We start from the raw sequence: 26,224 nt of genomic DNA, 5'->3' as shown, positions 1-26,224 counted from the left end.
TTACAAATAGCAAATGTCATTCCTTTCAGGGCTGAGAAACATTCCAGTGTATGAGTATGAGTGTGTGTGTGTGTGTGTGTGTGTGTGTGTGTGTGTGTAGATATACCACATGTACTTTATCCATTTATGAGTCAATGCTTACTTGGACTGTTTCCATAGCTGGGCTGTTTTTGATAGGGCTGCTATAAACATAGAGTTGCAATCCCCTTTAAATTAGTATTTTTGTATCCTTTGGGTAAATACCTAGCAGTTCAATTGATCAATCATAAGGTAGTTATATTTTTAGCATTTTGAGGAATGCCCATGCTGTTTTCCAGACAAGCTGCACCAGTTTCCATTCCCACAAGCAGTGCAAAAGTGTTCCCCTTTCTCTGTATCCTCACAAACACCTGTTGTTCCTTGTGTAGTTGAGTTTAGTCATTCTGACAGGAGTGAGTTGATATTTCGTTGTAGTTTTGATTTATATTTCCCTGATGATGAGTGATGTTGAGCATCATTTCATGTGTTTATTGGCCATCTGTATGTTGCATTTTGGAAAGTCTATTCATGCCTTCTGCTCATTTTTTAATAGGATTATTCAGTTTTGGAGTTGGATTTTATACTATATATAGAAAACCTAAAAAACTCCACCAAAAAAAAAAACCCCACTAGAACTGATACAATAAACCAGTAAAGCTGCAGCATACGAAATCAACATACAGAAATTTGTGCATTTCGATACAACAATAATGAAGCAGGAGAAAGAGAAATCAAGGAATTTATCCCATTTACAATTACACCAAAAACCATAAGATACCTAGAAATAACCCTCCCTAAAGAGTTACAAGAGCTTTACTCTGAAAAAACTGGGACATTTATGGTACAAATTGAAGAAGACACAAAGAAATGGAAAAATATTCCATGCACATGGATTAAAACAAAAAACATTGTTAAAATGTTGATACTACCCAAAGCAATCTAGACATTCAATGCAAATAATTCTATGCAAATATCCCTGTCAAATAATACAAGCATTCCTCACAGACCTAAAACAAATAATTCTAAAATTATCATGGAACCACAAAAGACCTTGAACACCCAAAGCGAGCCTAAAAAAGGAAAAAATGGAGGCATCACAATTCTGGATTTCAAGCTATGTTACAATGCTGTAGTCATCAAGACAGTATGCTCCTGGCACAAAAAGAGACACATAGATTAATGGAACAGAGTAGAAAACCCATAAATGGTCAACTAATCTTCAACAAAACAGGAAACAGTATCAAATGGAAAAATGACAGTCCCTTCAACAAATGGTGTTGGGAAAACTGGACAGCAACAGGAAACTCTAATGGAACCAGACCACTTTCTTACAATATACACAAAAACAAACTCAAAATGCATGAAAGACCTAAATGTGAGACAGGAAACCATCAAAATCCTAGAGGAAAACACAGGCACCAAACTCTTTGAGCACGGTCAGAACAACTTCTTACTGGACATGTCCCAGATGCAAGGGAAACAAAAGCAAAAATGAACTATTGGGACCTCAAGATAAACAGCTTCTGTACAGCAAAGACACAATCAACAAAACTAAAAGGCAACTGACAAAATAGAAGATATTTGCAAAAGGCATATCAGATAAAGGCTTAGTATCCAAAATCTATAAAGAACTTCTCAAACTCGACACTGAAAAAAACAAATAATCTGGTGAAGAAATGGTCAGAAGACATGAATAGACATTTTTCAAAGAAGACTTCCAGATGGCGAAAAGACACGTGTAATGAAGCTCATTGTCACTCCTCGGCAGGGACATACATCAAAACCACAATGAGATAACACCTACACCTGTCAGGATGGCTAAAATTAACATGGTGGGAATGCAAACTGGTGCAGCAATTCTGGAAAATAGTGTGGAGATTCCAGAAAAAAATTAAAAATAGAACTATCCTGTGATCGAGCAATTGTTTTACTAGGATTTATCCAAAGGATACCAAAATGCTGATTCGAAGGGGCACATGGACCCCAATGTTTACAGCAGCCCTATCAACAATAAGCAAATTGTGGGAGAGTCCAAATATCCATCAGAAGATGAATGCATAAAGAAGAGGTGGTAAATATATACAATGGAATATTACTCAGCCATCAAAAAGAATGAAATCTTGTCATTTACAACAATGTGGGTGGAACAACAACGTATTAACCTAAGTGAAATAAGTCACTAAGAAAAAGTCAAATATCATATGATTTCATTCATATGTGGAATATAAGAAACACAACATAGGGGAAGGCAACATAAAATAAGATAAAAACAGAGAATAGGAAACTGGAAGAGACTCTTAAATACAGAGAACAAACCAAGGGGAGGGGGGTAAGGTGGGCTAAAAGGGAGGTGGGATTAAGAAGGGCACTTGTTGAAATGAGAACTGTGTGTTATATGTACGTGATGAATCACTAAATTCTACACCTGAAATCAATACTACACTGTAGGTTAACACACTTAAATTTAAATTAAAAATATTACAAGAAAATTAAATACATACATATATGAACTCTTGGGAGTACCTCAAAATAGCAAGCTTCTGCACAGTGAAGGAAACAATAAACAAAACTAAAAGGCAACCTATGGAATGGAAGAACATATTTATAAATGGCATATATTCAGGGTTAGGATCCAAAGTATGTAAATTTTTTAAAATTATTTTCACTTATCAGTAAAGAGTGTGTGTCCATGCATACTTTGTGTGAGAAGCAAAACTCGTGTATTGCGGTAAGATCTCACTGAAACTGAGATCCACCCTCTTCACTAAATTTTAACCGTACTGTACAATATTGTTAACTACACATGTAATGTTGTAGAGAAGACCTCTAGAAATTAGTCGTCTTGCATAACAGAAAATCACACCCCTTGATATCTAACCCTCATTGCGCCTCGCTGCCAGCCCCTGGCAACTGCCACTCCACTCTCTGTTTTATTGTTATCAAAACCCAAATTCAGCTGCCTGTTGCTGGAAAGGTCAACGTTCAAAGTTTTAGTTTTGGTAGGAAAGGAATTTGAGCCTTATGCACAAGGCCAGCCACTGGTGAGAATGCAGACTCCTGTCCAAAAGCCAACTCTGAGGTTTCTCCCTGACACAGGGGGTTTTAAAGGAGGAGAGCATATTTAATCAAACAAGGGGGTTCCATGGTTGATAACGTGTTTTGATCATGTGCAGACTCCATGGTGCAAGCTGCCAAAGTTACCTCCACTCCCTGGCATCTCCAGCTGAGGAGGGAACCACACATGCATGGGAGGAGACTGCCAGAGGCCAGGAAAGAACCCCAATAAGGGATTAGAGCGGAAAACCCCGGGGACTCACACATGGTCAGCAGTACTTTCTGTTCTCCCAAGCTGGCATAAAAAAATACTAAAATACAACCTTGTACTTCACCAATCATGACAGAATACTGGGAAATGTTTCCTCAGTAAACTCAGAGGAAGCTTCAAACCATAAACCAAAGGATCAAATGGCTTGAAAACTAATGTCTAACCAGAATGAGACATGAAAAACGACAAAGCTATTTTTTTAGTCACCTATAAAGGTAAAATTGACAATGTCCACCTCCACATCCCAAGGAAGTAGGAAGCATTGGTCTCCATAATGAGGAAAAGCAGTCATCCATAGAAAGTGACCCAGCAGTACCACAGGACATGGAATTGGTAGAGAAGTTCAGGGTGTTAAAATTTCATATCCCATATTCACTAGCTGGAGGAAAGATGGAATGTGTTGAATAGAGCCATGTCTCTGGGTCCAAGTCCTTACTATGTCCATGTGAGCAAGGGTTGAACTGGCTCACCTGCTTCTCCCACATCCACCCCAGCTGAACTGTTGTGCAGGGTCACACAATGCCACACCCTGGGACTGTTACCTAAACCCACAAGTGGATCCCAGGTGCAGGGGACTGGCCACCCGGTACAGCCCTCTGTTCTGTCAGATGGCCTAGACCTCACTTTGCTGAGGATCTTCCACTTATCCACTCTCACTGGCAGATGTCCCTGAGCAGGGGCATGAGGGTGGCAGAGGGCCAGGTCACCTTGAGGGCATCCCTCTTGCAGTTTGCATTCTGGGCAGTGCTGGCTCCTGTCCAGGGTTCTCAAGGTCGTCCCTCATGGCTCTACATCTCCTTGAGGTGGTAATTACAAAGAAGGAGCTGCACAATGGCACGGGCATTCAGATGACTGGTTGGCTGTCCTGTAGCCTGTGTTTTGGGACAAAAGACACGTTATCCACATGTGGCCAAAGAAACCCTTTAGGTCCAGACATCTGCTGATGATCACTCAGGATGATCAGGGAGACTTGCAGATGGACTACCCCTCCATGCCTCCAGACTGTTACTACCTCGGCTACCTGGAGGAGATTCCTCTTTCCATGGTCACCATGGACACGTGCTATCAGGGCCTTGAAGGTATCATGAAGTTGGATGACCTTGCCTATGAAATCAGACACATCAGCGATTCCCAACATTTGAACACATTGTTTCTCAGATAGTGGCAGACACCAATGCAATGGGACCTACTTATAACCTGGGATATAAGGAGGATAGGGACCCCTGTTCAAGCAAATGTCAGTACAGTCCTCAGGATCTCTAGTAAGTTGTAGTCATCCCATCACGGAATTCTGCTCTCAGTTCCAAAACAATATATAGTGTGTTCAACCATGGGTCAAGAGGTGCCCAATTCCTAATAAGGCTAGTTAGCTTAATTGACTCATTGTTTCATGGGATTCATGTAAGTTACTATATTGGTTTCATGATAATTTATAATGAGAGAGATCCAGCTAACATGGGCAAATATGTGTTGCATCAGAGTCCGTTTTTTTCGATACTATGAGTCCAAGGGTTTTCGAATTCTTAAACCACATTCATCCTTAGTTGCGATTCGAAATGGATCCCATGAAGTTAATTTCAATCCAGTTGTATGTAGTATATGCCATCCACAAAGCCCCATCGTGATGGGTTATTTAGGCAGATATTATTTACTCTTGTCTGTCATAGCAACACATCAGATTGCAAAAAATATTGGTTTGTCGGTTGACACGGATGAATATGCTTGCCAGAAAAGGTCCAACTGCATTAGGACCCAATTCCCTTGTATACCTGAAGCTTTCAGGAAGTGTTTCTTCATTCACATGCAGCACAAAATGAGTGGCAGATTAGGCAAGTGCCTCTTCAACATCTAAATGGTGCATTGAAATAAAAGCCTGACCCACAGTCATTTCGGAAACTACTTGGCTGACCCAGGCAAGCATTGTGACTGCAGCTCCTTAGAGCAGTTCTATAGCAATCTATGCTGTATGAGTGATTGTATTTTAACCCCTCGGGACAAATGTAATACAGGCAGATGCTATACAAACTGCACCGATTTCGATGCTGGGACACTTGGCAGGCCAATCCAAAATATATGTGATCTTCCAGAGTCCTGCCGTGGGGTGTCCTTGTCGGGCCCTGATGACTTCCATATGCAAGATGGAACCCCGTGCACTGAAGAGGGCTGCTGCTATCATGGGAACTGCACTCACTGCATTATGCACTGTCAAGAAATCTTTGCAAAAATTCTGGAAAGGTGAAGATGTCTGCTAGACCATAAATCAAAAAAGCAGCCGACATGGACACTGCAGAAGACCCCGGGGAATTCAACACTGAACCTGTTCCCACACAGACGTGCCGTGTGGAAGGCTGCAGTGTAGGAATATCACACATCTCCTTCAGCTGCAAGAGCATGTTGGATTCCATCCGTCCAAGATCTCAGGGTTCTGGTGTTTGCGGCTGGATTCATGTCATAGCACAACCGATATTCGTCATGTGAAAACTGGTATGTCATGTGCTCCTGGAAACATGTCAGGATACCTACTGCAATGGCAGTGTGGCTCAGCTGAACTATGACTGTATCCCGGAGAAATGCAGTCACAGAGGGTCGTGCGACAATAACAGGAACTGCCATTGCCACATAAGCAGGGATCCTCCATGGTGCACTGGACGAGGCACTGGTGGGAGCACGGACAGTGGACCCCTCCAACAAGAATGCGGCCAGTGAGGCAAAGTCATGAATCCCTGTTATATCTCAGAGCGGTTTTTGGTCCCATTTAAGCCATAATAGCTGCATTCCTTGTGGTGTCGCCACAAATGTCAAATTATCAACCCCGAGAAAGTTAAGGGACTGATTGTTGCTGACGACAATCCATAATTAGCCTCCTGACTGCTGAACAACTATAGACAATCCAACTGGCACATGTGTGACAATACAGTAATGAGGCTGCAGAGCTGACATCCACATTTCGGGGGTCTGCAGGAGACACAGGGGTCCACAGGCACATCAGGCTCTGACACACATCTCTCATGGCTCACTGACCAGAACGCTGAAATAAAACTTAAAAACTGCATGCTTATGGCCTCTACGTATATATCTAAGCTTCCAAGAGCCCAAACTGAGCCCGAGATTATGTGCAGAGGACCTGAGTCAGCATCTGGGTCTGGAACTGAGGTATATGCTTCCAGAATTAAGAGACGTTCACACAAGCTCTTTCAGGGACAAATTCATGAGTTGTCTCCAAAACTGTGCTCTTGCACACTGAACATTTTCTCATTCTCCAGGTAATCTGTCTTCCCCCAGTCCCAACGTGGGTTCAGGATAATGGAGGGCTACCACCCACCCACATTGCCTGTTCCACACTGGGGTGTCTGTGGGCTGTGACGGAAGGGGACTGGCATTAGGTTCCACCTAGCACAAGCTGTGCCTCTCTGGAGACAAAATTTCCAAATGTGGGAGACTGAGACCATGAGGTTTAAAGGAGCACCCAATGAAATGAATCAGAAAGGCAGGCACAAGTGCCTATGGATGACTCTGGCATCCAGTTGGAGCCCGATGAATGTGAATCCCTGCTCTCTTTCTCTTGCCTACTTTGCAGTGAGTTTAACCTTAGATAAGGATCTGCCTAGGATTCCCACTGGTTTTCTGAGAGCCTTCTCGAATAACCACACAGATGTGAGCCTGTGAAAAGTTAGGGACTTCAGCCCCATCCATTCTCAAGTGATCAGGTACTTGCTACCCTGTTTTCTATGTCCTGATCACTGGGGCTGTGGGAAGGAGGCCTGCCCTTCCCAAGGTCCTTGTGTACGCTTGCTTCTGAGCCCTGTGAGTCATAAATCCTGTGCCTCCATTTCCTATGTTGGGGGTGCACTGAAACCCCACCTTGAGTCAGGAGGGCTCCATGCATCTCATGTATCCAAAGCCAGAGCTCAGATGCCTAGGGAGCCACCTGTCCACCCCCTGAGCAATGGCTCTTGCCTATTCCTTCAGCAGGATACAGTCTACATGTTCTTAATTTTGTACAACAACTGGGGTCCCCAACACATTTGTCCCCAGGGATGGGATTGGAGGCCTAGGTGGTGCCCTCCAACAATGTGTTAGCACTGAGAATGGCTCACTCGTTCCTCACCCCCACATCTCAGCTGCTCTGGGAAGGAGCTGGAGCTTGCCGGTGGTCTGTAGCTTTGCTTTGGGCTGATGCCAGGTGTTGCCAGAAACCCCCAACCTAAGTTACCAGTGCCATAAAAGGTCAGACTCCCTGCAGAGACCAACAATCAGGCACCATCCTGGGGTTCCAGAGGTGTGTATTTCCTACTGATCTCCAAGTGAGATATTGCTGGACACCGAAGACCATATCCCTAGATTGGTGTCGAAGAAGACGCCAGCTGCTGGGTCCACTGTGTTGCAACCAGTACCCTGGTGTTGTGTTTGCTTAGCCATGCCTACCTAGTGACAGAGGCAACTCTACCAGGAGCATCATGTCTCCCTGGGAGGAGGACACGACCGCAACCTCCCCCTACTGGCTGTATTCCTCACTGCTGCTGACAATGACTCCCTATTTGACAGGTGTTGTGGGGGACACCTCAGTGTGGGAGGCCTCAGCACACGTGTCTGGGAAGACCTAACTTCTATCCCAGGTCCTCCCTGTCAAGACCACTACACCAACATATCCACGGACCAGTGTGAAAGAGAGATATGGTGACAGGCACTACACCATCATGAAAATGCAAGGTTTCCTGGAATTCCTTGTTAATGATGTGGATGCCCTCACATGCCATCAGGCCAGTGGGAACAAACCCAGTGCCTGGCTTTGCTGGGGGGAACTACATATCAGGAGTCTGTAGGACTGCAAATTGCACCCCCCTACATCCAATTAAGACAGTATATGCACATCAATATTGTGCGCAATAGAGGACTGAGTAATTGCACCCCATAATTCAAGATTTACTGAAGGAGCGGGGACAGTAAACACACCATTTCTCCTTTCAGTCTGCCCACATGATGGGCATTAAAGCCCCCTCCTAACAGGTGGTGCTTTACAGTTGACTACTGAAATGTAAATTCCCAGCTGTCCATAAGATGGCTCACATTCCCAAGACTGTCTAGGCAGTTGAGGGTATCTAAAGGGCCACAGGGGAGACTCTGTCATGACTGAGCTAGACAGTATGTCCCATTCAGCATCGATGACCAAGGAGTCCCAGCCACAGTCTGCTCTCAACCTGTGCATCTCTACCCTGCTGCCTTGGGAATTCCTAACAGTCCAAAGAGTGCCAAGATGTTAGGCTGACAAGCACATGTAGAGCCTGTCATGAGTTCCCACTGGCCTGGGCAATTGAGGGTCACTGTCACTGGTCAATTATCATGCATTCCTGAAAGTTTGTGAGACATGGGAGGCCTGCACCCCTTCAGCAGCTATAAGGTGGGTTTTGTCACCTGACTGAGCTACTCCAGATTTTTGGTCTACTCTCATATGACTTGTGCTGTTAGGAAGCCTTACCTGGAAGTGGCTGAGCTATGCCACTTGATGCACAGGTAGTCTGAGTGCCATTGAAACATTTTGGGATCTGGACAGTGTGCCATGGGAGTTATGCTGGAGCACCTTGTGACCATCTGGCACCAGATTGCCTTGCTATGTCACCGAGAGAGACTTTGTCTTCATACAAAGAGAAATATTCTCTCCCAATACTTCACCTGAGCAAAGGACCATCCTGAAGCTTCCATCAAAGTTTTGGTCCCAATCAATGCAGTGGAAGGAAAGGCAGAGTGACATTGTCGTTCTGGTTGTGGATACCACACCCTTCCATTTGTCCATCCACATGGTGCATTCACCTGCTTGCATTGGCAGGAAATAACACGACTTTGGGGGCTTACTTGCTATCCTGATGTCAAAACGATTGACAATCAGACTGATTATTTACTGTAGACGGGATTTGGAAAACTGGTGTAAGGGTCTGTATCTGACCTGCTGAGATAACTACACAGGTGAATGGGGCAGATGCAGTCTGAAGACAGACAGTCATAGAGGTTAAGAGAGAGAGCAGGAAATGTAGTGAGTCTTTTAATAGTGGGGAAAAGGGTAGGATCCAGTTTTAAAAGGTTTTTTTTTTTTTTTTTCCTGACAGGAAAGAGCCGGAAAATGAAACTAGGTGGAAATGCAGTTTTTTGATCCATGACCTACTATGTGATGCCATGTGCTTCCGGAGCCTGGGAATTCGCTCTGGGAATCCTTACCAATGGTCATCATGGGGATGGTCATACACGGTCTTGACAATAGTGATCTGGAACTATTTTGTGCAGCTTGCGTGAATCCAGAAGAATCTTTCCCTAATTCTGAGGCAGTGTAGTCGGTTAGCAGTCCATCATAAGGTCCTTCTCAGCGAGGTGGCACTGGGTGCTCTCTGAAGACCTGATGAGTGTCCCATTTTCTGTAGAAAGGGTGGCAAGGCTAGTCAGTGGCAGAGGCCATGTTCTTATTGTCTGTGGATGATATGACCCAAGTGCACCTGTTAGTTCTTGGACATGGCTATGCATGGCATCAACTTGGTCATATAAGTTATCATAAAGTTCACTCAATCAGTAGAGAAGGGGTTAAGGATTCCTTTCTAAAATACTTTGCAAAGGGGGTCAGTCACTGCCTGATGTTTGGAGCATTCCAAATCTCATTAAGGGCCAAGGACAATGATTCTGGATGTTCCAGGCCAGTTTCCAGGCGGATTTTTCCTGAAGGAATTTTGTGTCTAGTTTTTCATGTTCCATATCTGTTCTCCTAATCCACATATCCTCATCGTCCTCTTCTGTGATGATTAAGGATGATGTGGGGTATGAAATTCTAATTATCACCCCCAAGTCTTTGCAAGTATGTAGTTTGTCTATGTGCTGAAGTGAGTTCCTTGGTCTGGCTAAATCCATAATGGAATGGCAAATCCAGGAACCATTTCAGGCATTACATTCTTTACCACAGTCGTGGCATTGGCATGTCCAGTCAGACAGCATCAGTCCATCCACCAATCATGCAGCCATTAACCAAAGAGGAAGCCAATTTCTCAAATCCATCTGGAGAGCCCCAGTGGGTAGGGAGGGGCTAGAGGGACTCCCTGGGGCCTGCTGATATTACACAAAACTTGGAGAGATTTACAAGTAGTGCCCTGGGAAATAATTTAGTCAGAGGTTTAGTGGATGCCTGGGAAGAACCCGCTGTCTCTCTGTTTCTTAATTATCCCATCTGATGGGGCTGGTGCAAGACCAAAGGAGAGAAGAAAGGGGCCTCAGGAGGCCCACTCAACCCCAATGTACACCCCATCTGATCATTATCTGTCCACCTGTCTTTTCCCATTGTGAGGAACTTACATGATAAACAATAGTCCAAGTCAAGGAAAAAGGCAGGCTTCTAAAATGAAGGAAAGGACAGGGGCCTCTGATCTTGGCTGTGTATTTGACAGCCTTGTGAGCTCTGTCAGTCGCTGGAGAGATAGTGACAGTCTCCTCACGGTTTGGGCTGGAGAGTGACTGTTAGCAATTTTAGCAGAAAGATCAGTTGCGTATAATAGGGCAGCAATTATAGGCCTGCTGGCAAAATGTCCTCTGTCCTCTGGTACTCATGGCGGTTAGGACCTGTGGGATTTGCAGAGGTGCCAACAGCCCTGAAGACTCCAGGGCATGTCTGGAATGGTTGTGAATAGTGGCGGTCTTTCCCTTTGCAGATGTGCAAGCTTGGGAAAACCTGGGAGCGCAGTGGCTTAGACTGATTTTACAGCAGGCAGAGAGGACGCCTGGAGTACTTCTAGTAGGGAAACTGGCCTGAGTGGTTCCTATGTTTCCCCACATACAGAAGCTGTCACAAAATAGAAGTCAGGGAGGGGCACATGGGTGGCTCAGTTGGTTAAGCTATGGACCTCAGCTCAGGTCATGATCTCGCAGTTTGTGAGTTCAAGCCCCACATCGGGCTCTGGACTGACAGCTCAGAGCCTGGAGCCTACTTCAGATTCTATGTCTCCCCCTCTCTCTACCCCTCCCCTGCTCACGCTCTGTGTCTCTCTGTCTCTCAATAAGAAATAAATGTTAAAGAAAAAAATTTTTTTTAAAAAATAGAACTCAGGGTTGACCACCAGATGTCCCGGAAACCATTCCTGTAGCTGAGGGCAATCGTGTGGAATGAAGTAGGGTCCCCCCTTTTAAATGTTTTTAATGTTTATTTATTTTTGAGAGAAAGAGTGTGAGTTGGGAGGAGCAGAGAGAGAGGGGGACACAGAATCTGAAGCAGGCTCCAGGCTCTGAGCTGACAGCACAGAGTCCGATGCAGTGCTCAAACTCACAATCCGCGAAATCATGACCTGAGCTGAACTAGGACGCCCACCAACTGAGCCACCCAGGTGCCCTGGGTCTCCCTTTTTAGGGAGGGGAGTGGGATAGCCCAATTTAAACTGTTAACATGACACAAGATGATGGAGGGGTTGGTCAGTGGCCTGCTGGTAGGTAGGTGGTGGGCCTGGAAATTACAAACTTGTCAGAGAGGAATACAGAGGTGAGTGGGGATCCTAATGTATCCAGACAGCAGCTGTGGGGGTACAAGCATGCAGTGGGGCCTGATGGCCCAAGGTCTAATTTTCATGGGAAGAAAGTTATAGGACATATCCGAGAGGCACAGGTTGTCACAGGATACCTGCAGCCACTCCATTTCCATGGAATGAAAGGTGAAACATGTTGTTGATATACAGTTGAGAGTTTGGGGTGTGCACAGAGCTAATATTAACACTTTAAAGTAGGTTAATGACTCTGAAAGCCACGAAAAGAAATCTGTGGCAGCATCAGGTAGGGGTGAGGGGCTCACAGAGACAAAGGCAGTGAAGTTAGGGGTCCTTGGGAAGCAGTAGCCAGGTTTCCTTAGAAGCTTATGCAACTGCATTTTTGTACCGGTGAGAGGGATGTGAAAAACTGACAAGACACTTTGTGGTGATTTTCGAAGCACTGTGACATAGTCCTCGTTGGCAGTAGCTGTTTGCAACCATGGACATTAAGAAGACAGGAGGGTGTATGGCCCTGACCGGCTGGTGCTTTAGGAGGGTGGGGGAGTCTGCAAGGGCTCTCTGACTCCTTTGGTAATAGAGTGACAAGTCACAGACATGCGAAACAAGAGTGCAGCCTTGGGTGAAGGCACAGAATGTAAGTTGGCTTCAAGAACTTGGAGTACTATTGAGCCCAACTTAGTTGCCTTCCCCAAGCATACATGAAAAGAGAACTTGTGAATCAGAGTGCAATGGCATTGACAAGAAAGTTGAGCAGATGTTCATCCCAGGAATGCATCTTCATCACCAGGAATTGAGGCATGAGCGGCAGCCTGGTTAGGGACAAAAGATGGGGGGGGGGGTAATAGATGACAAAAGACTTTATGGTTCCTACATTGTACAAATCAGTAGCTTTGATTTCCATCTGAATCAAATTCTGTTCTTTCTTTACTCACAAGATCGGGGTGTTACACGGTGAGGAGGTAAAGCAAGAACATCCTGCGGTAACAGAGTCTATTACAGGGTCAGGTCCTCCCTCTGCTGCAAGACAGGGCATCTGGCTACTGATGGGTGGGGGCAGTTCCTTTCTCAGGCCCCCTGAGCACAGGCTCTGCACTGGGGGCAATCCATCCTCTTGTGCATGTGAGGCCCAGACACCAGTGGGCACATCTTTAAGACTCATCCTCTGAGGAGCACTTTGAATGGAGGTGGGTCTCCAATAGGGAAAGGGGGAAGCTTGAGGTGTGGTCTGATGGCAGGGAAATGAGAACACCTTATTGTCCCTCCTGCATTTTGGATATTAACTCCTTTTCAATATTTTTTATTGTAATGTCTACCCTCCCATAGACTGCCTTCTAGCTCTGCAAATATTTGCTTGCCCCTTTTCTGGTATGATGTAGTCCCCCTTGCCTGCTTTGTTCTCTGTGACTTTGCTTTTATATCAAATCAATCATTCTCAAGTGAATGTCATCATGTTTATCTTTCATGTTTTCTTTGAAGGCATTTAGGTTCAAGTGTTCTTCTTAATCCTTCATCCATTTTGAGATTTTTTTGTGTCGACGTATATGTATGAAGCAAGATTATGGCCAAATGTTATTATTTGGCATGTATATATCAATACTATTTTTTAATTCTTACTTTGGTTTTGAGGGAGAGAGACAGATCATGAGTAGGGAGGCACAGAGATAGAGGCAGAAACAGAATCCAGGCCCCGAGCTGTCAGCAGGAGCCTGATGTGAGGCTCGAACCCACAAACCGTGAGATCATGACCTGAGTGGAAGTGGGATGCTTAACTTACGGAGCCACACAGGAGCCCCTAGTCAACACCATGTTTAGGAGACACTATCCTCCCCCCACTGTGCATTGTTGGAAATCTCGTGGAGGATTTGCTCACTGCATCTGCAAACTTCTACTTCTGGGCTCCGTAATGAGCTCCACTGGCCTAAATGTCTCATTTGATGCCAGCAGCACACTGTTGTGGTTAATGTACCTCTGCAATATCTTTAGAAAGAGAGAAGTGTGATGTCTCCAGGTTCTCTCGACGTCATGATTGTTTTGTTGCTTCCATGTGTTGTGTGCTTTCATATGAATTGTATATTTTTCAGGTTCCTTAAAAAAGTCATTGGCATTTTTACTGACATAACAAGATAAACATAAAAATAACATAAAAATATAAAGCAGACAGAAAATAGAGACTATCACAAATACAGAAAACAAATCAATTACATAAAAATTTGTATTTGGAAAAGTATATAAAATTTGAAACAAATAGGTAGCCTGGGGAAATAGGGAAGACTCAAACAAATGCCATCAGAATTGAAAGAGGAGACATAACTGAACTAAAGACATGAAAAGGATCATTAAAGAAAAACTTAGGTATTTATAGGCCAACAATTAGATCACCAGGAACAAATTACACATTTTATGCCATAATGTAGTCCACCAACACTGTTTCATGGAAAAATACAAAATGAACAAAAGAAAAATTAATAAGATTTCTCTATCTAAAGCCTCGCCCTCCAAAAAATCTGCATAGGAGTCCATGCCTTTATTAAAACTTCTACTAAGTATTTAAAGAGAAATTAATGCCAATATTTCTCAAACTATTACAAACCACTGATAAAAAAACAGCACTCCCAAATGAAATTTGTGAGGACAGCATTGTTTTCACACCAAAACCAAAGAAAGACACCACAAGAAGGGAAACTACAGGTCACTATCTCAAATGAACATACATGCAAAATTCCTTCACAAAATCTGAGCATACTGAAATCAACAGAACATTGAGAGGATCATACAACATAATCCAGTGGGATTCATCCAGGGATGCAAGGATCCTTCAACATACACAGATGCATAAATGTGATGTCCTCCATTACCAGAGGGAATGAGTGAATCAAAGCCATCATTAATTGATTCAAAAAAACATTAGACAAAATTCAACACATGTTCATCATTTAAAAAGAACCCAATTAAAAAGGGACTGAAGGAAATTACCTCCACATGATCATGGCCACTATGAAAAGCCCACACCTGACAGCATATTGAACGGTAAAATGCTGAAGGCTTTCCTGTCAAATCAGGAGCCAGGTAATGATGGTCACCCCTAACATAAGTATTCCCCATGATAACGTGAAGAATACATATGCCACCTCAAACTATGTCATCTTGTCACACTGCTTATTTGGGTGAAAGTCACTTGAGAAAGAGCCCAAGTACACTCAGACTCTCCATCGTCCCTTGACAGCAGGATATAAATCTCCCTCCCGTGTACCAAGAGGGAAGAACCATCGTTAGCACCAGAATAAGGAACACAGGGACAAGAAGGCTATGCAAACAAACCTACTTACTTGGTGACTAACATAATACCCCAAACTTAACTCTTGCCAAACCCAATGTTTTTTTTGTCTGAAAGACACAAGTGCCACCTGCTTTGTCCTTTCTCTGGGTGTCATATCATTAGGAAGGCCATGCACTTACAAAATGAAATTTATTCTCTCCTGTAGAAAGGTCTTATGTAAATTGAATCCTTACACTGGCTAAATCCCAGAAGAAAAGAAGGGAAAAGCTTTCTTCTCCTACCACTGGAAGACATAACCAGAAAAAAATAGGGAATTAAAAAAATAAAAGACATTTAAATCAGTAAGGAGGAAGGAAAATTACTTGTTTGCAGGTGACATTGATCTTAAACATAACAAAACCCTAGAGATACCACAAAAAAATATTAGAACCAGTTTTTTTAAATGAGGAAAAGAGCAGGATGCAAAATGAACAAAGAAAATAAATAAAAATAAACGACCTGTGATTCTACACACCAGCATGAAAATACATGCAAAATAAATAACAAAATTATACAAGTGAAAATGGCACAGAATAAAGTATTTTGGGTTAAACTTCAAAAAGTATGTAAAACTCTTGTAGAGTGAAAATGATCTATGTTGATGAAAGACCTGTAAAAATGCACACAGGACTGCAAATACACCTGTACTCACTGAATACAATTATTCAAATTGTCACAGCACCATCTACACAAACTAAACTACAAGTGCGTCCCTAACCCTGTAGTTCACTTTTAAAGAATCAAATCTAAGACTGGAGCTTGACATATATGTCAGAGCACATGCAAATGGGGCCCTTTCTGTGCTGATAAAACCAACCCAGCCCGACCGTGCAGCTGGGAGACGAGCCCCAGCCCCAGGAGTCCCAGGTGTTCCCATTCTGTGATCAGCACAGAACACACACACCTCACCATGGAGTTTGTGCTGGGCTGGGTGTTCCTGGTTGCTCTTTTAAAAGGTAATTCATGGTGAACGAGGGACACTGAGTCTGTGAATGGATGTGAGTGAAACAGTGGATGTGTGACAGTTTCCTGACCAACATGTCTTGTGTCTGCAGGTGTCCAGTGTGACGTGCAGCTGGTGGAGTCTGGGGGAGACCTGGTGAAGCCTGGGGGGTCCCTGAGACTCACCTGTGTGGCCTCTGGATTCACCTTCAGTAACTATGGAATGAGCTGGGTTCGCCAGGCTCCAGGAAAGGGGCTGCAGTGGGTCGCAGCAATTAGTGGTAGTGGAAGTAGCACAGGCTACGCAGACTCCGTGAAGGGCCGATTCACCATCTCCAGAGACAACGCCAAGAACACGCTGTATCTGCAGATGAACAACCTCAAGACCGAGGACACGGCCACATATTACTGTGCGAAAGACACAGTGAGGGGACCTCACTGGGAGCCCAGACACAAACCTCCCTGAAGGAGGGGATCAGCACCACCAGGGGGTGCACACTATGCACAATTCTGCTTTGTGTTCCCAGGCGCAGGTGCACATGGAGGTTACAGGCAGGTTTCCTGTCAGGGTCTGGGGCTTCCTCTCCACACAGCAGTTTCCCCAGGGAGCCTCCCTGGGTATATGATTCTGTGTTTACCTATTAACTCTCGGAATTAGCAACTGGGTTGTCATAGGGAAACTAGACGAACATGCACAAAGACACAGTTGTTTGCACTTGCTTACTCCGGTCCCTCAACATGAGTGAATTACAGATTTCCTGAGGCACAACAGCTGCACATTTACAGAATTCCCAGATGCGCTCCCTGTGCAGCCAGGACCACAGGATCCCACAGCTCCTCATTATCCTCACCCAGCCCTTGTCCCAGTCAAACAACGTGACACTTTCTTCATAGCCCTTTGCTACTCACGACTTTAAATGAGCTACAGCTTTATTCAATTACTCTAAAGGAGAGACAACCAATCTCCATGTATTAGGCAAGATTCCCCTGAGGAACAGAACCAAAAGGTCATTGGTTTCCATAACTAAACATGTTGAGAAGACCCATGACCTACTGTCACAAGCTGAAGACCCAGGAAAACCAGTGATGTAATTCTTGTCTGATTCTGACTAGAGTCTAGTCTCAGAACGTGGAGAGCTGATGATGTAACTCTCAGAAAAAGGGCCAGAGGAGACCAATATTCCAGTTCAAACAAGCACATGGGAAGTAAAAATGAGGGAATTCATCCTCCATCTGCATCAGATTCTATTCACAAACTTAATGGAATGGGTGGTGCCCAGGCAGAAAGAAGCCATGGATGGAAATGCCAATCTCTTCTGGAACACATCACAGACATCCACAGAAACAGTGGTGAATCTGGGCACCCATGACACAGTCAAGATAACCTATAAAGTTAATCATGACAAGTCAACCCCCTGTAAACGTGGAGCTCAAAGACTGAAGATTTAAAAGTCAATCCCATCATTGGGGTGGAGTCTGGTGGGCACAGCAGTGCTCCTGTGGAGGAGGGCAGAGGCCCATAAGGGGAACTGTGGTCTGAGTATCCCCTGGGTCGCATGGGGAGAGACAATTCCCTTTGTGGAGTGCATTTGGGAGACGGGGCATTGCCTCTCATAGGACAGGAGAGCTGACAGGCACCATTAAAGTTCCCTGATCATTAGCATAGGAGCCTCTTCTGAGAGCAGCTAGCTGGACACTGCCTTCTGGTTGTTCTTCACCATGCACTCCAAGCCCCTAGTATTGATGCAGCTGCCCATCTGGGGTAAATCAGCTCCAGGCACAGCACATCAAGACCCTCTCCCAGAGGATCAGTGGGGTCCCTGTCATATTGAGTTCACACAATTTGGAGTTTTCAAACCCAGCTAGAGCTCCTGAGATAAAACATAAGAGCCCTGTGCCACCAGATGTGTCAATGGCTTGGACGCAGACAGGGTGAAAGCAATTCTGACAGAAGCCTGGGACCCACAAGTGTTCTCTCTGTGTGAGGGCTTCCTGAACAGGGGAGGCTGGGAACTCCAACTCCAGGGACTAGAGAGGGAGCTGATGCCAATATTTCCTTCCACCAATCAGCATGGACAGATTTCACTCAGCAGCACAGCATCCCCAGTGCAAGCTGAGCCACTAACACCAAGCTCCACCTACTCCAGCCCCCATCAAGTGCTTGCTTACTAGGAAAGAGTGCCTGGCAACCAGACCACCACTGCACCCCTTCCTCCAAAGACCACCGTAAGCCCCCACACGCAGCAAGTCAGCTGATCATACAGTGAGGCATATCCTCACCTCTAGGGGAGATAGGAATTAGCCTCTTTTAACAAGCAGACCAAACTCACCTAGTTAAAACTCACAACACTGGACACAAAGTCCAACACTCCCCACTGGAGGCAAGAAGAAACTCTGCAGAGGACTGTCCTGAGGGACAGAGCAGCGAAAACACGACAGCACAGTGCCACGGAACATAAAACAAATGCTTCGTGAAGTGTCAGGCCGTGGACAGTATGTGAACACTGCTCAATAAAGATACTACCCTAGAAGCAGAAAAGATAACAGGATTTTCTAAAACATTTAAGAAGGCAGAGACATAGACAACAACATGATGGAGGAACTCATCCTAAAAGAAAAAATGATAAAAGGTCATTGTGAGGGATATAATTAAAACACATAAACTAATGTGCCTCAAACAGAATTTCTGAAAACTCTCATAATGAAACAGGATTTTCAAAAAGTATCATAAGGATGCTAGCTGTGCTTGAGGAAAATATATGAGACATGAGGGATACCCTTACTGCAAACAGAAGAGACCTAAAAACTAGTCAGGATGAAATTTTAAATGTTGTAACCGAGATGTGAAACTGATTGGATATAATGACCTCAAGGCTGAAAGAAGCAGATGAATGAGGAAGGGACATAGAAGATAAAAGTATGGGGGAGATGAAGCTGGAAAGAAGACGAAAATTAAAATATTGCATCACAAACATACACTTAGGGAAATCAGCAACTCCATAAACTGTAATAACCTTCTTTTGAAAGGAGTCCCAAAAGAATAAGAGGGAGAAAAAGGGGGATACATTTTAGCTGAGTGAATATAGTGAAAATTCCCACAAGCTGGGGAAGGAAACAGACATCCACATCTAGAAGGCAGAGAGAACACCCAATAAAATAAAAAAAAAAAGGAGGCCAACACTGAGACATGTCATAGGAAAATGGCAAAATATCCAGATAAAGAAAAACCATAAAAGCATCAACACAAAAGAAGTTGCTAACTAACAAGGGAAGATTAAAAAAAAAACTATGGCAGATGTCTCTACAGAAACCTTCATGCAAGTAGGGAGTGGCATCATATCCTCAACATGCGCAATTGAAAATTTTGCAGCTAAGAATACTTTCTCCAGTAAGGCAGTCATTCAGATACAAGGAGTGATAGAATTTCCCAGACAAACAAAAACCAAAGGAGTTCATGGCCTCTAAATCAGCCCTGCGAGAAATTAAAGGGGACCCTTTGAGTGGGAAAGGAAGACTAAAAGTAACAAAGACTAGAAATAAGCAGAGAAAATCTCCAGAAACAATGACTTTGGAGGTAACACTATGGCACTAAGTTTATATCTATCAATAATTACCGTGAATGTCCATGGGCAAAATGCTCCAATCAAAAGACATAGGATACCGGAATGGATAAAAACAAATACAAGATCCTTCTACACACTGCACACGATTGACTCATTTTCAACCTAAAACACCTGTAGATTGAAAGTGAGGGGAGGGTAAACAATTTATCATACTAATGGACGTCAAAAGAAAGTTGTAGTACCACACTCATATCACACTACCCAGTTTTCAAACCAAAGTTTGTTACAAGAGATCAGGAAGGCAGTATATCATCATAAAGGGGTCTATCCAACAAGAAGATCTGAAGCTTTAAATATTTATACCCCAAAAATGTAAGCACTGAAATATATAACTCAATTAATAAGAAACATAAAGAAACTCATTGATAATAGACAATAGTAATAATAGAGAACGTTAACACTCCACTTACAACAATGGAAAGACAATTTAAGCTGAAAATCAATAAGGAAACAATGGCTTTGAAAGACACATGGACTGAATGGACTTAACAGACATATTCAGAACATTCCATCCTAAAGCACCAGAATACACATTCTTTTTGAGTGCGCATGGAACATTCTCCAGAACAGATCACATACTATGTCACAAATCAGCCCTCTACAAGTACAAAAAGACTGAGATCATTCCATGCGTATTTTCAAAGTTTTTTTTTTTTCAACGTTTTTTTATTTATTTTTGGGACAGAGAGAGACAGAGCATGAACGGGGGAGGGGCAGAGAGAGAGGGAGACACAGAATCGGAAACAGGCTCCAGGCTCCGAGCCATCAGCCCAGAGCCTGACGCGGGGCTCGAACTCACGGACCGCGAGATCGTGACCTGGCTGAAGTCGGACGCTTAACCGACTGCGCCATCCAGGCGCCCCTCCATGCGTATTTTCAAACCACAACACTATGAAACTTAAAGTCGACCACAAGAAAAATTTGGGCAACACCACCAAAACATTAGGTTAAAGAACATTGTAGTAAAAGCTGAATGAGATTTTCAGGAAATTACAGAAGCAATAAAAAATACATGGAAGCAAATGAAAATGAAAACATGCCAGTTCCAAACCATCTGGAGGCAGCAAAGTTGATGGAAGAGTGAAATATATAGCAGTACAGGCCAAACTCAAGAAAGAAGAAAGGTCTCAAACACACAACCACTTTACAACTAAAGAAACTAGGAAAAGAACAACAAATGAACCCTAAAGCCAGCATGAACAGGTAAACAAAAAAGATTAGAAAAGAAATAAATGATATAGAAACAAAGAAAAACAGTAGAACAGATGAATGAAACTATAAGCTGGTTTCTGTAAGAATAAATAAAAATGAAAACCCATGGGCAGACTTGGCAAAAAAAAAAACAGAAAGGACGAAAGTAAATATAATCAGAATTTGAGAGGAGACATCGCGACTGACACCACAGAAATACATCTATGAGACAATAGTTTGGAGATTTATATGCCAACAAATTGGGCAATCTGGAAGAAATGGATAAATTCCCAGAATAATGAAGACTACCTAAACTGAAAAAGGAAGAAATAGAAAATGTGAACAGACTGATAATGAGCAAAGAATTTGAATCTTTAATCAAAAATCTACTGACACACAAAAATCCAGGGCCAGATAGGTTCACAGGTGAATTCTACCAGATATTTAACAAGAGTGTGAAATATTCTATTTAAGTAGAATAGAATATTCCTGTCTTCACAAACTGTTCCAAATAATAGAAATGGAAAGAAAACTTCCAAATTCATTCTACAAGATGAGTATGATCACAGTTTTAAACCAGATTAAACCCCACTAAAAATGAGACTTACAGGCCACTAGCCCTAATGAGCAAGAATGCAACAATTGTCAAGAAAATACTTGCAGGGGCGCCTGGGTGGCTCAGTCGGTTAAGCGTCCAACTTTGGCTCAGGTCGTAATCTCGCGGTCCGTGAGTTCGAGCCCCGTGTCAGGCTCTGTGCTGACAGCTCAGAGCCTGGAGCCTGTTTCAGATTCTGTGTCTCCCTCTCTCTGACCCTCCCCCATTCATGCTCTGTCTCTCTCTGTCTCAAAAATAAATAAACGTTAACAAAAAAAAGAAAGAGAATACTTGCAAATTGAATCAACCAATACATTAAGAGGATCCTTTAATGTGACCAGGTGGGATTTATTCCTTGGCTGTAAGGGTGGTTCAACAGTCACAAATAAATCAATGTAATACATACCATCAATCAGAGAAAGGATACGAATGATATGACCCTCTCAATAGATGAAAAAAAAAATTTGACATAGTACAGCATCCTTTCTTGATAAAACCCTCAACAAGGGGTAGAGGAAACACACCTCAACATCATAAAGTCCATACATGAAAACCCCACAGCTAATATCCTCAGTGGGGAAAAAAACTTTTTCCTCTACTATCAGGAACACAAGAGGGACGTCCACTCCCATCATTCTACTTAACACAGCAGTGAAAGTCTTATCCTCAAAAACAGACAACAAAAATAAATAAATAAATAAATAAATAAATAAATAAATAAAGGCATTCAAGTTGGAAAAGAAGAAGTCAAACATTCCCTCTTCACAGATAACATGACACTGTATATAAAAAACTCAAGACTCCACCAAAATATTGCAAGAACTGATACACAAATTCAGCAAAGTCACAAGATACAGTATCAACATACTGAAATCGGCTGCATTTCTACACAGCAATAATGAAGAAACAGAAAGAAAAATAAAAAAAACTATCCATGCCGTTTACAACTGCACCAAATATAATAGGATACCTAAAGAGTTAAAATATCCATAATCTGAAGACTCTAAAAACGGTGAAAGAAACTGAGGATGACACAAAGAAATGGAAACACCTTCATGTTCATGGATTTAAGGAGCAAGTAGTGTTGAAATGTCTCTGCTACACAAAGAAATTGTGGCTTCATGATTATGGATTTCATGCTATATTACAAAGCTGTACTTATCAAGACAGTAAGCTACAAGCACAAAAGAGACACATAGATCAAGAGAACAGAAGAGTAAACCCAGATATGGACTCACAAATGTATGGCCACCTCATCTTGGATGAAGTAGGAAAGACTATGTAATGGGAAAAAAGACAGCCTTGTCAACAGAGGGTGTTGGGAAAACTGGACCAGAACATGCAGAAGAATGAAACTGAACCACTTTCTTACTCCATACACAAAAATAAATCCAAATGGGTGAAAGACCTAAATGTGAGACAGGAGACCATCAAATCCTAGAGGAGAACACAGGCAGCAACCTCCTGGACTTCAGACATAGCAACTTCTTACTAGACATGTCTTGAGAGGCAAGGGAAACAACAGCAAACTTGAACTACTGGGACCTCATCCAAACAAAAACCTTCTGCACAGCTAAAGAAACAATCAACTAATCTAAAAGGCATTCTACAGAAATTAAAAAGGTATTTGCAAGCCACATATCTGATAAAGGCCTACTATCCAAAATCTATAAAAAAAACTTCTCAAACTCAACACCCAAAATACAAAGAATCCAGTGAAGAAATGGTCAGAAGACATGAGGAGATACTTTTCCAAACAAAGCATTCCGATGGCTAACCGACACACGAACATTCACTCAACATCACTCATCATCAGGGAATTACAAATCAAAACTACAATGAGAGATGACCGCACACCTGTCAGAATGGCTACAATTAACAACTCAGGAAACAACAGATATTGATGAGGATGAGGAGAGAAGGGAACCCTTTTATACTCTTGGTGGGAATGCAAAGTGCCCAGACCATTCCAGAAAACAGTTTAAAAACTAAAAATTAAACAACCTTACACTCCAGCAATTGCTCTACTAGGAATTCATCCAAAGCATACAAAACTTCTGATTTGAGGAAGTACATGCACCCCAATGTGTACAGCAGCATTAACTATGACAGCCAAACTGAGGAAAGAGACCAAAAGTCCACCATGTGATTAATCTGCTATATGTATAGAATGGCATATTACTCAGTCATAAAAAAGAATGAAATCTTGCCATTTGCAAAGATGTTGATGCAGCTACAGGGCATCATGCTAAGCAAAGTAAGTCAGTCAAAGATGACAAACACCATATGATTTCCTCCTATGGGGAATTTAGATCTAGGGGAAGGGGAAAAAAGAGCAAGAAATCATAAAAAAAAAAACTCTAAGGTTAGAGACCAAACTGAGGGTTGCTGGAGGGCAGGTGTGTGGGGGATGGGATAATGGGTGTTGGGGATTAAGGAGGCCACGTGTTGTGATGAGTACTGGGTGTTAATGTAAGTGATGAACCAATAAATTCTACTACTGAAATTAATATTACACAATATGTTAACTAACAAATATTTAAACACAAACTTAAAAAATTGAAAAAGTGGAAAAAAGGAAGGGAGAATTGTTGTCACAAATTGTCATGAACATGGAATCTAAGGTAGTGAGTCTAACGTCTTGCATTTACTCATTATATCCCTAACTGATGGTGGACATAAATTAACATACTCATGAATTTTCACAGCAGTGCCAGGTGAGCTGGAATTCAAACCACAGCTGCCCTTCCCAACTCCCCTGTGCCCACACATCATGGGCAGCTTGTCCAGACACCTGCACAAGAACCCAGGTTGGGCCTCAGCAGGGACCCACATCTGCAGAACTGGAAAGTGTGGACAGTTGACGCTTCCTGAGAAGCTCTGGGTTTCCTTCCCCGACTTGCTTTCTCAGCTCCCTTGTCTTCCTTTCCTGTCTCTTGAAGAGAACCATGTCCCCTGTTAGTGGTTCATGAAAGTGAGGGGCTATATGTTCTATAAACATTCAATATGACAGGTAACATACAAGGGGACAAAAAAAAAAAACCCATATGATGCAGCCTCTCGCGCGGCTCCTATCACCCAATGTGGTAGAGTACAAATAAACCTAAGTATTCATTTGGTCAAAAACTGCACAGCACATTGGGAAAGTATTAAGAGATGAGAAGCCTGGAAGAATTCCACAAATGCAGATATGAGCTCCCCTTGGAAGGAAGAAGAAAAATTACAGTCCCAAACACGCAAGAGTAAAATAATTTTAGGAAATGATACAAGAGCTTCAATGCATTCTATTCATGAAGTGTCTAAAATTGGCAATGCAAAAAATGGATTTTGAGGGTTTCACATAGAATTGCGAAGGAAAAATTGTGTCAAGAACTCAGTTGTGTGCACAGAGCTCAGCGGCTCCTGAGACATATAGAAAGCCCACCACCTGAAAAGGTAAACGTGTTTTTGGACCCCAGGAGCATATCTATCAAATCTGATGAGCAGTCTGGCCAAAGAGACACAGAATGGCAACTCTTGTGAAATTTGAACTTCAATTTCCTATATTTCCACTTAATTTCCATATATTAGGAAAAACCATGCCACGAAAATGATTTGCTAGAGTCTATAAATTTAAAAACAAACGACAAAACTCTAAGTCAACAGAGACCAAATAGGGAACATGTCAACATTGAGAGAAACCAGAAAAAAAAAACAAGACTTTTAGTTACATTGTAAGTCAAGAAATCAGTGGGGTGCCTGGATGGTTGAGTCAGTTAAGTGTCTCACTTCAGCTCAGGTCTCGGTGTCACAATTTGAGGGTTTGAGCCCCGTTGTCAGGCCCTATGCTGACAGCTCAGAACCTGGAGCCTGCTTCAGATTCTGTGTCTCCCTCTCTCTCTGCTTTTCCCCGCTCACGTTCTGTCTCTCTCTCTCTCTCTATCAAGAATAAACATTTAAAAAAAAATATTAGTAATAAGCAATCAATCATCAAGAAAAGGAAAACTATAGCTAAGAACACAACACCCATAAAAAGAAATGGTATAAATAGACTTTGTGAAAATCAATTCCGCTTATCTGCCCACGTGAATACCAATAGTAAGATAAGTTACAGAGTAAGAGACAACATTCACAAATTGCATAACCACCAAGGGACCTGCATCTTGAATATGCTAAGAACCCTCAACAGTCAATAGGAAGAAAGGAAACAAACCTCCATCAAACAAGCACAGCCTTGTGTAGTAGACATCCTATCCTTGAGGTTATAGACACATTAGTTACTGACTGGAGAAGACTCTTCACACCATCGACTGTCAGGGAAATTCAAATCAAGAATGCAACAGATGCCCTATACACACATCCCAATGGCTCAGGTAGGAACAACTCTGACAACAACATCCAGGTGAGCATCCAGCATACGTGGGGCCTCAAACAATGCAGGAAGGATTGACAAACAAACACCAGCTCTGGAAAACCGTTGGCTGTTGCTTATGAAATTATACATGGATGACATAAAAAGGAACCTGGAAATACCACTCCCGAGTATTTGTCCCTGAAGAATGAAATCCCATGCTCAAAAAATAAATGGTGTGGGGCGCCTGGGTAAATAAATAAATAAATAAATAAATGGTGTGTAAATATTTACAGCATCTTTCTTAGTGTTAGGAGCTCAGAATAAGGCAAAAGTCTTTCTATATATAAAGGAATAAACCAACTACGAAAATTCCATCA

General features: G+C 42.8%; 1 pseudogene and 1 gene segment (V, D, J or C); both read left to right on the top strand.

The window, feature by feature from the left end:
- The first annotated feature begins 3,835 nt into the window (after nt 1-3,835).
- Nucleotides 3,836-4,807, top strand: LOC122223232 (annotated as a pseudogene).
- An 11,413-nt stretch (nt 4,808-16,220) lies between these two features.
- On the top strand, nt 16,221-16,572 carry LOC122223231 (the record flags this gene model as incomplete). The annotated part of the segment is given in 1 exon segment: nt 16,221-16,572. A coding segment is annotated over 1 exon segment (351 nt), but the record flags the coding sequence as incomplete, so codon positions are not given.
- Nucleotides 16,573-26,224: the final 9,652 nt, after the last annotated feature.

The sequence above is a fragment of the Panthera leo genome, chromosome B3 (assembly GCF_018350215.1).
Source record: "Panthera leo isolate Ple1 chromosome B3, P.leo_Ple1_pat1.1, whole genome shotgun sequence".
Classification (NCBI taxonomy): domain Eukaryota; kingdom Metazoa; phylum Chordata; class Mammalia; order Carnivora; family Felidae; genus Panthera; species Panthera leo.
Note: the sequence above shows the minus strand (reverse complement) of the source record. Positions and strands in the feature narration are given on the sequence as shown.